Source organism: Somniosus microcephalus, chromosome 2, assembly GCF_052327205.1.
Source record: "Somniosus microcephalus isolate GS21.2 chromosome 2, FLI_Smic_1.0, whole genome shotgun sequence".
Classification (NCBI taxonomy): domain Eukaryota; kingdom Metazoa; phylum Chordata; class Chondrichthyes; order Squaliformes; family Somniosidae; genus Somniosus; species Somniosus microcephalus.
In genome coordinates this window covers 388,083,661-388,099,648 of record NC_140988.1, presented here as the reverse complement: position 1 = coordinate 388,099,648, position 15,988 = coordinate 388,083,661, and the positions used below count along the sequence as shown (strand labels likewise).

At 47.0% G+C, this 15,988-nt stretch overlaps 1 protein-coding gene across 3 annotated transcripts in view; it reads right to left on the bottom strand.

Annotated features, from left to right (window-relative positions):
* rtkna (rhotekin a) overlaps positions 1–15,988 on the bottom strand; it is a 303,025-nt gene that overhangs the window by 242,974 nt on the left and 44,063 nt on the right. For 2 of the 3 annotated variants that reach the window (XM_085976431.1, XM_085976433.1), the window contains exon 2: positions 4,228–4,427. The exons of the other annotated variant lie outside the window; for it this stretch is intronic. In XM_085976431.1, the coding sequence (XP_085832557.1) occupies positions 4,228–4,427 (200 nt within the window). The remainder of the gene's footprint in view (positions 1–4,227; positions 4,428–15,988) is intronic. 3 annotated transcript variants of the gene reach the window in all.

Here is a 15,988-nt window from a genome sequence, read left to right as displayed (position 1 = left end):
GAAAATAATAATAGGATTGGGCCAAGTCAACACGGATTTATGAAAGGGAAATCGTGTTTGATGAATCTGTTAGAGTTTTTGAGGTTGTAACTAGCAGAATAGATGAGGGGGAACCAGTGGATGTGGTGTATTTGGATTTTCAGAAGGTATTCGATAAGGTGCCGCACAAGAGGTTATTAAACAAAATTAGGGCTCATGGGATTGGGGGTAATATACTAGCATGGATTGAGGATTGGTTAATGGACAGAAAAGAGAGAGAGTAGGAATAAACAGGTCATTTTTGGTTTGGCAGGCTGTAACTAGCGGGTTACCGCAAGGATCAGTGCTTGGGCCTCAGCTATTCACAATCTATATCAATGATTTGGATGAGGGGACCAAATGTAATATATCCAAATTTGCTGATGATACAAAGCTGGGTGGAAATGAAAGTTGTGAAGAGGATGCAAGGAGGCTTCAAGGGGATATAGAGAGGTTCATCATAATTCCTTGCTTTTGGACTCTATGCCTCCATTTGTGAAACCCAGGATCCTGTATGCTTTTTTAACCACTTTCTCAACCTGCCCTGCCACCTTCAATGATTTGTGCACATATACCCCCAGGTCTCTCTGTTCATGCACTCCCTTTAGAATTGTACCCTTTAGTTTATATTGCCTTTCCTCATTCTTTCTACCAAAATGTATCACTCCACACTTTGCTGTGTTAAATTTTATCTGCCACGGGTCCGCCCATTTCACTAGCTTGTCTATGTCTTCTTGAGGTCTATCCCTATCCTCCTCACTGTTCACTATACTTCCAAGTTCTGTACCATCTGCAAATTTTGAAATTGTGCCCTGTACACTCAAATTTAAATCATTAATATATATCAAGAAAAGCAGTGGTCCTAGTACCGAATTCTGGGGAACACCACTGTGTACCTTCCTCCAGTCCGAAAAACAACCGTTCACCACTGCTCCCTGTTTCCTGTCACTTAGCCAATTCCGTATCCATGCTGCTACTGACCCTTTTATTCCATGGGCTTCAACATTGCTGGCAAGCCTATTATGTGGCACTTTATCAAACGCCTTTTGGAAGTCCATGTACACCACATCAACCGCATTGCCCACATCAACCCTCTCTGTTACCTCATCAAAAAACTCCATCAAGTTAGCTGAACACGATTTCACTTTAACAAATCCGTGCTGGCTTTCCTTAATTAAAGCCTCTCTGGCTTCAGGTGTGGTGCCGGAGGACTGGAGGACTGCTAATGTGGTACCCTTGTTTAAAAAGGAAGAAAAGGATAGACCGAGTAATTACAGGCCAGTTAGCCGAACCTCGGTGGTGGGGAAATTATTGGAAAGAATTCTGAAGGACAGGATAAATCTTCATTTAGAAAGACACGGATTAATCAAGGATAGTCAGCACGGATTTGTTAAGGGAAGGTCGTGTCTGACAAACTTGATTGAATTTTTTCAGGAGGTAACAAGGAGGGTAGATGAGGGTAGTGCATTTGATGTAATGTATATGGACTTTAGCAAGGCTTTTGATAAGGTTCCACATGGCAGAATGGTCACAAAGTTAAAAGCCCATGGGATCCAGGGCAAAGTGTCATGTTGGATTCAAAACTGGCTCGGAGACAGGAAGCAGAGGGTAATGGTTGATGGGTGTTTTTGTGACTGGAAGGTTGTTTCCAGTGGGGGTCCGCAGGGCTCAGTACTAGGTCCCTTGCTTTTTGTGGTATATATCAATGATCGAGACTTGAATATAGGGGGTATGATTAAGAAGTTTGCAGATGATACTAAAATCGGCTGTGTGGTTGATACTGAAGAAGGAAGCTGTAGACTGCAGGAAGATATCAATAAATTGGTCAGGTGGGCAGAACAGTGGCAAATGGAATTCAATCCGGAGAAGTGTGAGGTAATGCATTTGGGGAGGGCTAACAAGGAAAGGGAATACACATTAAATGGTAGGACACTGAGTAGTACAGAGGAACAAAGGGACCTTGGAGTGCATGTCCACAGATCCCTGAAGGTAGCAGCCCAGGTAGATAAGGTGCTTAAGAAGGCATACGGAATGCTTGCCTTTATTAGCCGTGGCATAGAATACAAGAGCAGGGGGGTTATGCTTCAACTGTATAAAACACTAGTTAGGCTTCAGCTAGAGCACTGCATGTAGTTCTCGTCACCACATTATGTGATTGCACTAGAGAGGGTACAGAGGAGATTTACAAGGATGTTGCTGGGAGTAGAGAATCTTAGCTATGAGGAAAGACTGGATAGGCTGGGTCTGTTTTCCTTGGAACAGAGGAGGCTGAGGAGAGACCTTATTGAGGTGTATAAAATTATGAGGGGCCTAGATAGAGTGGATAGAAAGGACCTATTTCCCTTAGCGGAGGGGTCAAAAACCAGGGGGCACAGATTTAAAGTAATTGGGGGAAGGTTTAGAGGGAATTTGAGGGGAAATTTCTTCACCCAGAGGGTTGTGGGGGTCTGGAACTCACTGCCTGAAAGGGTGGTAGAGGCAGGAACCCTAACCACATTTAAAAAGTACTTGGATGTGCACTTGGGATGCTGTAACCTGCAGGGCTACGGACCAAGAGCTGGGAAGTGGGATTAGGCTGGAGAGCTCTTTGTTGGCCGGCGCGGACACGATGGGCCGAAATGGCTTCCTAAAAGTTTCTAAAATTTTCATTGTACACTTTTGTTTATTAGTTATAAAAAATAATGGAGATGGGAGGGGGCGGGGGGAAGTCTGTTTGACTGACAACCAAGCAGAGAACCGGGACCGGCTGATGTGCCGGGAGCAGTCAGTGAGGGAGTCGGGGGTCAGGTGAGTGGGGCTCGTGTGGAGGGGAAGAGGGAGCAGGGTGGGCGTGGGGGCCATTATTTTCTGCAGTGCCGGGATAAACATAGAAACATAGAAGATAGGAGCAGGAGTAGGCCATTCGGCCCTTCGAGCCTGCTCCGCCATTCAATGAGATCATGGCTGATCATCCAAATTCAGTACCCTGTCCCTGCCTTCTCCCCATATCCCTTGATCCCTTTAGCCTTAAGAAATATATCTAACTCTTTTTTGAATATATTTAATGAACTGGCCTCCACCGCCCTCTGTGGCAGAGAATTCCACAGGTTCACCACTCACTGGGTGAAGAAATTCCTCCTCATTTCAGTCCTAAATGGCTTACCCCTTATCCTTAGACTATGACCCCTGGTTCTGGACTCCCCGGCCATCATAAACATCCTTCCTGCATCTAGTCTGTCCAGGCCTGACAGAATTTTATAAGTTTCGATGAGATCCCCTCTCAATCTTCTAAACTCCAGTGAGTATAAGCCCAATCGACCCAATCTCTCCTCATACGTCATTCCTGCCATCCCAGGTATCAGCCTGGTGAATCTTCGCTGCACTCCTTCCATGGCAAGATCATCCTTCCTCAGGTAAGGCGACCAAAACTGCACACAATACTCAAGGTGCGGTCTCACCAAGGCCCTGTACAACTGTACAGCAGCAGCAACAGTAATATGGTGAGTGGGAGTGGCGCTGAGAGAATTTTTATGGAGAAAAAAATACTTGCGTTGTCTTACAGAGGGTCCGTGGAATTTTTGTAACACTGGAGGGGGGCCTCAGAAGCAAAAAGGTTGAGAACCTCTGCTCTGGACGGCACTCCCCCGAGGTGTCGTCACCCTCGATGGCATTCTGTACTTCCTGCACACATGGTTATCCAGGACACAGGAAGTGCCCTGGAGTTCCCACATGGCACAGGAATTATAGGCAACACGGCACAGCTCTCCCATCATTTTGCTTATAAGTCTATCTACTTATGTTACATACTGTACGTTTTAGTTTAGTATTCCATTAATTCCTAGTTATTATTTATGCATACCAGATTTTTATACAATGTAATTTGGATCCCTTTAATGTTGGTATCCTTTACTTAGTTAATTTTTTCAGCTTAGTTTTAATTAATTACTCTGATTATTTATTGATAGATTCACTTATTTACTATTGCCCCTTGGTTTAAGTTACTTGGCACCTCCTTCCCCCTCTACACCGAATTTGCGTTTTTAAAGTCCTCACTCTGTTTGCAGTTCACTCTGTTTTGGCCAGATTAACCCAGCTATGTGCTCAAAGCTCCCCCACCGTACCCTTTGGTCTCTGATTCGGGTCAACTTTGCACAACCTAACCCCTTCACCCCACCACTAGTGGAAGAGCTGTCTCTGGAACTCGCTGCATCTTCTGGTGCTCGGACTTACCGCCTGACCCTCCACTGCATAACCTGAGCTTCCTTCATCCTCTGCAGCTCAGACATGTAGGACATGATGCGAGCATTGCAGGTCAGCAGGCTCTTTGCTGCCTCCAGTGCTTGCTCCCTCTGCGTACACGCTGCCAGGAGTTTGCAAGCCCCATCCCGCATCCGGATTTCATAGTCAATCTTCTTCTGGAAATCAGTGTCCTGGAAAACATGGAGCGACGGGAAATTTATTAAAAGCTTTGCTGAAATCTTAATGAAGTGTCACATCAGGGATTGTTATACAAGTGTGGAAGGGTGGAGAATAGCAAGCTGGGGGGTCATGGAAGGAGGTAACGAGTGAGATGTCTTAGCGTCAGTGTCTGGACCACTGCAGTCAACAATCTACAGAAATAAATCTCTCCAACTTTGCAGATGATAGTAAACTGGGAGGGATGGCCACAGCAAACATTCTGATCAAACACGAGGACCTGAGAGTACAGAGGGTATAGAGAATCAGAGAACCTTACAGCACAGGAGACTAATCGACCAGTCGTGCCTGTGACGGCTCTTTGAAAGTGCTGTCCAATTTAGACCCGCACCCCAGCTTTGTCCCCAGAATCCTGTAAATTATCCTCTTCAAGGTCATATCCAGTTGCCTTTTGAAAGTTCCGAGGGAATCTGATTCCACCTCCCCTTCAGGTAGTGCGTTACAAATTATAACAACCCTCTGTGTGAAGACATTTCTCGTTTCCCCTCGACTTCTATTGCCAATGATTTTAAATCTGTGACCTCTGGTTATCGACCCACTTCCCAGAGGTAACTGTTTCTCCCGACTTCTTTTAAAATTCATTTTTATGCTATGTGGGCATCGCTGGCAAGGCCAACATTTATTGCCCATCCCTAGTTGCCCTTGAGAAGGTGGTGGTGAGCCGCCTTCTTGAACCACTGCAGTCCGTGTGGTGAAGGTGCTCCCACAGTGCTGTTAGGGAGGGAGTTCCAGGACTTTGACCCAGCGACGATGAAGGATCGGCGATATATTTCTAAGTCAGGATGGTGTGTGACTTGGTGGGGAACTTGGAGGTGGTGGTGTTCCCATGCGCCTGCTGCCCTTGTCCTTCTAGGTGGAAGAGGTCGCGGGTTTGGGAGGTGCTGCTGGAGAAGCCTTGGCGAGTTGCTGCAGTGCATCTTGTAGATGGTACACACTGCAGCCACGGTGCGCCGGTGGTGGAGGGAGTGAATGTTTAAGGTGGTGGATGGGGTGCCAATGAAGCGGGCTGCTTTGTCCTGGATGGTGTTGAGCTTCTTAAGTGTTGTTGGAGCTGCACTCACCCAGGCAAGTGGAGAGTATTCCATCACACTCCTGACTTGTGCCTTGTAGATGGTAGAAAGGCTTTGGGGAGTCAGGAGGTGAGACACTCGCCACAGAATACCCAGCCTCTGACCTGCTCTTGTTGCCACAGTATTTATGTGGCTGGTCCAGTTAAATTTCTGGTCATTGGTGACCCCCCAGGATATTGTTGGTGGGGGATTCAGTGATGGTAATGCCGTTGAATGTCAAGGGGAGGTGTTTAAACTCTCGTTTGTTGGAGATAGTCATTGCCTAGCACTTGTGTGGCACGAATGTTACCTGTCACTCATCAGCCCAAGCCCGAATGTTGTCCAGGTCTTGTTGCATCCGGGCATTGACTGCTTCATTATCTGAGGAGTTGTGAATGGCGCTGAACACCGTGCAGTCATCAGCAAACATCCCCATTTCCGACCTTATGTTGGAGGGAAGGTCATTGATGAAGCAGCTGAAGATGGCTGGGCCTAGGACACTGCCCTGAGGAACTCCTGCAGTGATGTCCTGGGGCTGTGATGATTGACCTTCAACCACCACAACCATCTTCCTTTGTGCTAGGTATGACTCCAACCAGTGGATAGTTTCCCCCCCGTGTCCCATTGACTTCAGTTTTACTCGGGCTCCTGGATGCCACACTTGGTCAAATGCTGCCTTGATGTCAAGGGTAGTCACTCTCACCTCACCTCTGGAATTCAGCTCCTTTGTCCATGTTTGGACCAAGGCTGCAATGAGGTCGGGAGCCGAGTGGTCCATTAAAAAATCAATCCAAATAGAAATCCCAATTAGCATTTGGCTCAAAATTTTCAAATCAGTAATTGAACCAATTGCACTCTATGGCAGTGAGGTATGGGGACCACTAACACAACAAGAATTTGCAAAATGGGACAAACACCCAATTGAGATCCTACATGCAGAATTCTGTAAAAGTATCCTCCGGACTCAAAGGAAAACCGTAAACAATGCATGCAGGGCGGAACTAGGCCAATATCCATTAATAATCACTATCCAAAAAAGAGCCACCAAATTTTGGAATCACCTACAAATGACCAACCCCCAATGCTATCGATGCCCTGAAATGCCAAGAGCTGACCATAAAGAAGAATACCCTCAGTCAACTAGTCCTGGGACTCAGTGAAGTAACTACTAACACTACTAACAATAACCAGCCCCAGGACAGTGACAGCGTAACACAAAGAATTCGACCCAACACAATCGTCGCTAAGCAAAAGGAAAAATATCTGACATATTGGGCAGAAACAACAAAAACCCAAAGCAAACTCAATTGCTACTTGGCCCTAAACAGACAATACAACATAGCTGATTACCTGACCATGGTAAAGGACAGCAAACTGAGAAAAATCTTGACAATGTACAGACTTAGTGAACATAGCCTGGCGATCGAAAAAGGTAGACACAGGCAGACCCAGCTACCAAGAGAGGACAGGATACGCTCTCACTGCAGTCAGGGAATGGTGGAGACAGAGATGCACTTCCTCACAGCTTATAGAAAATATCAGGGCATAAGGGAGAATTTCTACCCAAAATTTACAAAAATATGCCCGGAATTCAGAAAATTGAATGACGACCAAAAACTCCCATACCTACTAGGGGAAGAGAGAAGTTGCGTAACACTAGCGGCACACTATGTTACAGCTTGCCATAAACAGAGGGACAACCACTAAAGATAAGATAAGAGTATATATAAATTATATGAAAGTATATTTATACACTCAGGGATATATCTGTTTATACACTGTATGGATAGATCTGCATTTTTGTGAACAAACATGAATCTTTTCCGATGCTTTGGCAACATAAGATGTAACTTGTCATGCCAATAAAGCGATTTGAATTGAATTGATAGCACTGTTGACAACACCTTCCATCACTTTGCTGATGATTGAGAGTAGACTGATGGGGCGATAATTGGCTGCGTTGGATTTGTCCTGCTTTTTGGGGACAGGACATACCTGGGCAGTTTTCCACATTGTCGGATAGATGCCAGTGTTGTAGCTGTACTGGAACAGCTTGGCTAGAGGCGCGGCTAGTTCTGGAGCACAAGTCTTCAGCACGATAGCAGGGATGTTGTCAGGGCCCATAGCCTTTGCCATATGCAGTGCGCTCAGCCGTTTCTTGATATCACGTGGAGTGAATCGAATTGGCTGAAGACTGGCTTCTGTGATGGTGGGGACCGCAGGAGGAGCCCGATATGGATCATCCACTCGGCACTTCTGGTTGAAGATGGTTGCAAACGCTTCAGCCTTGTCTTTTGCACCCACATGCTGGGCTCCACCATCATTGAGGATGGGGATATTCATGGAGCCTCCTCCTCCCATTAGTTGTTTAATGGTCCACCACCATTCACGACTGGATGTGGCAGGACTGCAGAGCTTTGATCTGATCCGTTGATTGTGGGATCACTTAGCCCTGTCTATAGCATGCTGCTTCCGCTTTTTAGCATGCATGTGGTCCTGTGTTGCAGCTTCCCCAGGTTGGCACCTCATTTTTAGGTACGCCTGGTGCTGCTCATAGAGTCATAGATGTATACAGCACAGAAAGAGGTCCTTCGGCCCATCAGGTCCACGCCGGCCATCAAGCCCTGTCTATTCTAAATAACAACAGAAAATGCTGGAAAAACTCAGCAGGTCAGGCAGCATCCGTGGAGAGAAATTTGAGTTGACGTTTCGGGTCGAACCCTTTTGAAGAAGGGTTCGACCCGAAACGTCAACTCAAATTTCTCTCCATGGATGTTGCCTGACCTGCTGAGTTTTTCCAGCATTTTCTGTTGTTATTTCGGATTTCCAACATCTGCAGTATTTTGCTATCGTACCTATCTATTCTAATCCCATTTTCCAGCACTTGGTCCGTAGCCTTGTATGCTATGGCGTTTCAAGTGCTCATCTAAATGCTTCTTGAATGTTGTGAGGGTTCCTGCCTCTACCACCCTTTCAGGCAGTGAGTTCCAGATTCCAACCACCTTCTGGGTGAAAGAGTTTTTCCTCAAATCCCCTCTAAACCTCCTGCCCTTTACCTTGAAACTATGCCCCCTGGTAAATGACCACTCTACTAAGGGGAAAAGTTCCTTTCTATCTACCATAGAAACATAAACATAGAAACATAGAAGATAGGAGCAGGAGTAGGCCATTCAGCCCCTCGAGCCTGCTCCGCCATTCAATGAGATCATGGCTGACCATCCAAATTCAGTACCCTGTCCCCACTTTCTCCACATATCCCTTGATCCCAATAGCCTTAAGAAATAGATCCAACTCCTTCTTGAATATATTTAATGAATTGGCCTCAACTGCCTTCTGTCGTAGAGAATTCCACAGGTTCACCACTCTCTGGGTGAAGAAATTCCTACTCATCTCTGTCCTAAATGGCTTACCCCTTATCCTTAGACTGTGACCCCTGGTCCTGGACTCCCCGACCATCGGGAACATCCTTCCTGCATCTAGTCTGTCTAGTCCTATTTGAATTTTATAAGTTTCAATGAGATCCCCTCTCATTCTTCTAAACTCCAGCGAGTACAAGCCCAATCGACCCAATCTCTCCTCATACGTCATTCCTGCCATCCCAGGTATTAGCCTGGTGAATCTTCGCTGCACTCCCTCCATGGCAAGAACATCCTTCCTCAGATAAGGCACCAAAACTGCACACAATACTCAAGATGTGGTCTCACCAAGGCCCTGTACAACTGCAGCAAGACATCCTTGTTCCTGTACTCAAACCCTCTCGCTACAAAGGCCAACATACCATTTGCCTTCTTAACCGCCTGCTGCACCTGCATGCTTACCTTCAGCGACTGGTGCACAAGGACACCCAGGTCTCATTGCACTTCCCCTTCTCCCAATCTATTGCCATTCAGATAATACGCTGCCTTCCTGTTTTTACGCCAAAGTGGATAACCTCGCATTTATCCACATTATATTGCATCTGCCATGCTTCTGCCCAATCACCCAACCTGTCCAAATCATACTGCAGTTTCTCAGCATCCTCCTCACAGCACACACGTCCACCCAGCTTTGCGTCGTCTGCAAACTTGGAGATATTACATCTAGTTCCCTCGTCTAGATCATTAATATATATTGTGAATAGCTGGGGTCCAAGGACCGATCCCTGCGGTACCCCACTAGTCACCGCCTGCCACTCGGAAAAAGACCCGTTTATTCCAACTCTTTGCTTTCTGTCTGCCAACCAGTTTCTATCCAAGTCAATACCTTGCCCCCAATCCCATGTGCCTTAACTTTACACGCTAATCTCTTATGCGGGACCTTATCGAAAGCCTTCTGCAAGTCCAAATACACCACATCCACTGGTTCTCCCTTATCTATGTTACCAGTTACGTCCTCAAAAAATTCCAGCAGATTAGTCAAACACGATTTACCTTTTGTAAATCCATGTTGACTTTATCCGATCCGGTCACTGTTTTCCAAGTGCTCTGCTATTACATCTTTTATAATGGACTCCAGCATTTTCCCCACTACTGATGTCAGGCTTACCGGTCTATAATTCCCCGTTTTCTCTCTACCACCTTTTTTGAATAGTGGGGTAACATTAGCTACCCTCCAATCCATGGGTACTGTTCCAGATTCTATCGAATGTTGGAAGATGATCAGCAATGCATCTACTATTTCTAGGGCCACTGCCTTAAGTACCCTAGGATGTAGATTATTAGGCCCTGGGGATTTATCGGCCTTCAATCCCGTCAATTTCCCTAACACCATTTCCCTACAAATACTGATTTCTTTCAGTTCCTCCCTTTCACCAGACCCTATGTTCCCCGACATCTCTGGGAGGTTATTTGTGTCCTCATTTGTGAAGACAGAACCAAAATATGTATTTAATTGGTCTGCCATTTCTTTGTTCCCCATTATAAATTCCCCTGATTCTGACTGCAAGGGACCTACACTTGACTTCACCAATCTTTTTCTCTTCACATATCGATAAAAGCTTTTACAGTCAGTTTTTATGTTCCCTGAAAGTTTACTCTCATATCCTATTTTCCCTTTCTTAATTAATCCCTTTGTCCTCCTTTGTTGACTCCTAAACTGCTCCCAATCCTCAGGTTTACTGCTTTCTCTGGCCAATTTATATGTCCTCTCTTTGGATCTTATGCTATCCCTAATTTCCCTTGTTAGCCACGGTTGAGTCACCTTTTTTGTTTTATTTTTATGCCAAACTGGGATGAACAAATTCTGTAGTTCATCCATGCGGTCTTTGAATGTTTGCCATTGCCTATCCACCGTCATCCCTTTGAGTGACATTCCCCAATCAATCCTACCCAACTCGCGCCTCATACCATCGTAGTTTCCTTTATTTAAATTCAGGACCCTAGTCGCTGAGTCAACTACTTCACTCTCTATCTTAATGAAGAATTCGATCATATTATGATCGCTCCGACCCAAGGGGTCTCGTACAACAAGATTACTAATTATTCCTTTCTCATTACATAATACCCAGTCTAAGATGGCCTGATCCCTAGTTGGTTCCTTGACATATTGGTCCAGGAAACCATCCCGTATACACTCCAGGAATTCCTCCTCCACAGTATTGTTATAGATTGGGCTAACCAAATTAGTAAGTAGATTAAAGTCACCCATGATAATTGCTGTGCCCTTATTGCACGCTTCTCTAATTTCCCTTTTAATGCCATCCCCAACCTCCGCATTACTGTTTGGAGGTCTATATACCACTCCCACTAACGTTTTCTGCCCCCCTAACATCAGCCATGATCTCATTGAATGGCGGATTAGGCTTGAGGGGCCAAATGGCCTACTCCTGCTCCTATCTTCTATGTTTCTATATGGTAGATAAAGGGGAACCAGTGGATGTAGTATATTTGGATTTCCAAAAGGCATTCAATAAGGTGCCACATAAAAGGTTGTTACGCAAGATAAGGGCTCATGGGGTTGGGGGCAATATATTATCATGGATAGAGGATTGATTAACGGACAGAATTACAGAGGATATACAGCACAGAAACAGGCCATTCGGCCCAACCAGTCCATGCCAGCATTTATGCTCCACTCGAGCCTCCTCCCGTCTTTCCTCATCTAACTATCAGCGTAACCCTCAATTCCCTTCTCCCTCATATGCTTGTCTAGCCTCCCCTAAAATGCATCGATACTATTCGCTTCAACCACTTCCTGTGGTAGCGAGTTCCACATTCTCACCACTCTCTGGGTAAAGAAGTTTCTTCTGAATTCCCTATTGGATTTCTTGGTGACTATCTTATATTGATGGCCTCTAGTTATGCTCTTCCCCACAAGTGGAAACACTCTCTCTGTATCCACTCTATCAAAACCTTTCATAATTTTAAAGCCCTCTATTAGGTCACCCCTCAGCCTTCTTTTTTCAAAGAGAAAAGAGACCCAGCCTGTTCATCCTTTCCTGATATGTATACCCTCGCATTTCTGGTAGGGACAGAGAGTAGGGATAAGTGGGTCATTTTCAGATTGGCAGGCTGTAACTAGTGGGCTGCCGTAAGGATCAGTGTTGGGACCTCAGCTATTTACAACTTATATTAATGACTTGGATGAAGGGACCAAATGTAACGTATCCACGTGGAAAAGTAAGCTGTGAGAAGGAAACAAAGAGGCAGCAAAGGGATATAGAAAGGTTAAGTGAGTGGAAAATAAGGTGGCAGATGGAGTATAATGTAGAGAAATGAGGTTATTCACTTTGGTAGGAAGAATAGAAAAACAGAATTATTTTTAAATGGTGAGAAACTATTAAATGCTGGTGTTCAGAGAGATTTAGGTCCTCGTACAGGAATCACAGAGAGTTAGCGTGCAGGTACAGCCAGCAATAAGGAAGGCAAATGGCATGTTGGCCTTTATTGCAAGGGGGTTGGAGTATAAGAGTGAGGAAGTCTTGCTACAATTGTACAGGGCCTTGGTGAGACCACACCTGGAGCACTGGGCACAGTTTTGGTCTCCTTATCTAAGGAAGGATATACTTGCCTTGGAGGCGGTGCAACGAAGGTTCACTAGATTGATTCCTGGGATGAGAGGGCTGTCCTATGAGGAGAGATTGTGTAGAATGGGCCGATACTCTCTGGAGTTTAGAAGAATGAGAGGTGATCTCATTGAAACATACAAGATTCTGAGGGGGATTGACAGGGTAGATGCTGAGAGGTTGTTTCCCCTGGCTGGAGAGTCTAGAACTAGGGGGCATAGTCTCAGGATAAGGGGTCGGCCATTTAAGACTGAGATGAGGAGGAATTTCTTCACTCAGAGGGTTGTGAATCTTTGGAATTCTCTGCCCCAGAGGGCTGTGCATGCTGAGTCTTTGAGTATATTCAAGGCTGAGATCGATAGATTTTTGGACTCTAAGGGAATCGTGGGATATGGGAATAGGGTGGGAAAGTGGAGTTGATGTAAAAGTTCAGCCGTGATCTTATTGAATGGCAGAGCAGGCTTGAGGGGCCTATGACCTACTCCTGTTCTTATGAGAGAATATGAGGGAGTGCGAGCGAGGGAGCACAAGGCAGAGGGAGTGCAGGTGAGATGGTCTTTATATCCAGAGGACTAGAATACAAGGAGGCAGAAGTTATGCTGCAGCTGTACAAAGCCCTGGTTAGACCACACCTGGAGCATTGGGAGCAGTTCTGGGCACCACACCTTAGGAAGGATATATTGGCCTTGGAGGGAGTGCAGCATAGGTTTACCAGAATGATACCCAGACTTCAAGGGTTAAGTTACGAGGAGAGATTACACACGGTTGTATTCCCTGGAATTTAGAATGTTAAGGGATGAGCTGATCGAAGTTTTCAAGATATTAATGGAACAGAGAGGGGAGATAGAGAGAAACTATTTCCGCTGGTTGGGGAGTCTAGGGCTGGGGGGCAGAGTCTAAAAAGTAGAGCCAGACCTTTCAGGTGCGAAATTAGGAAACACTTCTTACACACAAAGGTTTGAAGAAGTTTGGAACTCTCTTCCGCAAATGGAAATTGATGCTAAATCAATTGTTAAATCTATCAATCTCCGATTTAAAATTATGTTGACCAAAGGTATTGAGGGATATGGGCAAAGGCGGGTGTATGGAGTTAGGTCACAGATCAGCCACAATCTCATTGAATGGCGGAACAGGCTCGAGGGGCTGAATGGCCTCCTGTTCCAATGTTCCTACGATGGACAGCTTGTCACTGAGACAGAGATACAATGAGAAAGGGTGATGTAAAGCACAGGATGGATTCTTGCAGGGAAATTCTTTCCATCAGAGACAAATTAAAGCAAATGTTGCCGACATAGGGATGGGACCCGTTTCAATCTTTGTCATATCCCGATCTCCATCCTTATGGGCATGCGATGTAATTATTGATCATCATGTTGTACATCATGTGAAATTAGAAAAGACCATTCAGCCCATCTGCTTCGTCATCCCAAATAAACCTATGGCCACCAACGCAGCTTTGAACAAGACCATCCTGGAGACCATTCCCAGCTGTGTGTCACACACCACTACTGAATTTGCCAGTCTGAACCCATACAATCCTGATTTAGCTTGAAATAGTGCTCAAGTAATGGTGACCATGAAACTACCGGATTTTCGTAAAAACCCATCTGGTTCACTAATGTCCTTTAGGGAAGGAAATCTGCCGTCCTTACCCGGTCTGGCCTGTATGTGACTCCAGACCCACAGCAATGTGGTTAACTCTTAGCTGCCCTCTGGAATGGCCGAGCGAGACACTCAGTTGTATAAGGTGGATCACCACCACTTCAGGGGCAATTAGGGATGGGCAATAAATGCTGGCCCTGCCAGCAATGCCCACATCCCATGAATGAATACATTTTTAAAAATGAATCTTTTCTATTCCATGTAGTATTACTGGTAGAAATTTCTCGCATTTACTCCCCTGACACTAGGCATCAGACTCGGTGGATCAGGGCAACATCCTTTGTTGCCCAGAAGTTGGTGTTGGAGAAGCTCACCACCTTCCTGTCAGAGGGCAGAGAGTATCACCCATTTAGTGAGGGACCCGAGGGACGTGGACCTGGAGCAGGGCAGGGTGACAGTTGGGTGATTTTATCACAATCTGCAGCTCACAAATGACCAGATTTACTGAATCGGTTTCACAGCTTGTAATGGTGGGAAGAGAATGCATGTACCCAGGTCCACCATAAGCACAACACTGTGCCATTCTCTGCACCAGTTACAGGCACCTCTTGAATGTTTCCCGTGATTGGTGACCAGAATTGAACACGTTATTCAGAGTGCAGCCTAACCACAGCAAAACGGCCTCAGACTTGCCCCATGCTTATTTGTGATCTCTGCTTCCTCTGTTTAAGCCAATTCCTTATCCAGCTCCAAGTTGTACCTCGGATACCGACTGTCCTAAGCTTGACTACGGTATGTAGATCTTTATTGAAGGCTTTATAAGTCTAGGTATGCTACACCATAGAGTTTTCCAAAAAACATTGTCATTCCCCACCAAATATCATATTGGGATCTCCGAGACCCCGGGACCCCCAGGAGTCTCCGAGACCCCGAGGAGTCTCCGAGGCCCCAGGACCCCCAGGAGTCTCCGAGACCCCGAGGAGTCTCCGAGGCCCCCAGGAGTCTCCGAGACCCCGGGACCCCCAGGAGTCTCCGAGACCCCGGGACCCCCAGGAGTCTCCGAGACCCCGGGACCCCCAGGAGTCTCCGAGACCCCGGGACCCCCAGGAGTCTCCGAGACCCCGGGACCCCCAGGAGTCTCCGAGACCCCGGGACCCCCAGGAGTCTCCGAGACCCCCAGACAGCAGGACCCCCAGAGAGCGGGACCCCCAGGAGTCTCCGAGACCCCCAGGAGTCTCAGAGACCCCCAGACAGCAGAGAGCTCCAGAGTTCGGCCCAGAGCCGGATTCCTGCCGCTGTCCCAGGAAGCTCCGGATGAACCAAGGCCGCAGAGCAGACTGAGGCGGGTCCTGAACCCGGCCCCGGTCCCCCCGCCCCGATCCCCACTCACTCACCCGGGCTCGGTTCAAACTCATCTCCTGACGCCCGGGTCCCGCCGGGATCCTCACCGGCCGCGGGAGAAAAGCCGGAGCGGCGCCCGGCCCCGAGCTGCTGATCCGGGAGGCGGACTCGCTCCGCAGGACATCATCCAGCGCAACACTGGTCTAGACCACAGCCCAGACACCGGGCTGCACCGCTCCCACAGACCAGACACTGGGCTGGACCGCTCCCACAGACCAGACACTGGGCTGGACCGCTCCCACAGACCAGACACTGGGCTGGACCGCTCCCACAGACCAGACACTGGGCTGGACCGCTCCCACAGACCAGACACTAGGCTGGACCGCTCCCACAGACCAGACACTGGGCTGGACCGCTCCCACAGACCAGACACTGGGCTGCACCGCTCCCACAGACCAGACACTGGGCTGCACCGCTCCCACAGACCAGACACTGGGCTGCACCGCTCCCACAGACCAGACACTGGGCTGCACCGCTCCCA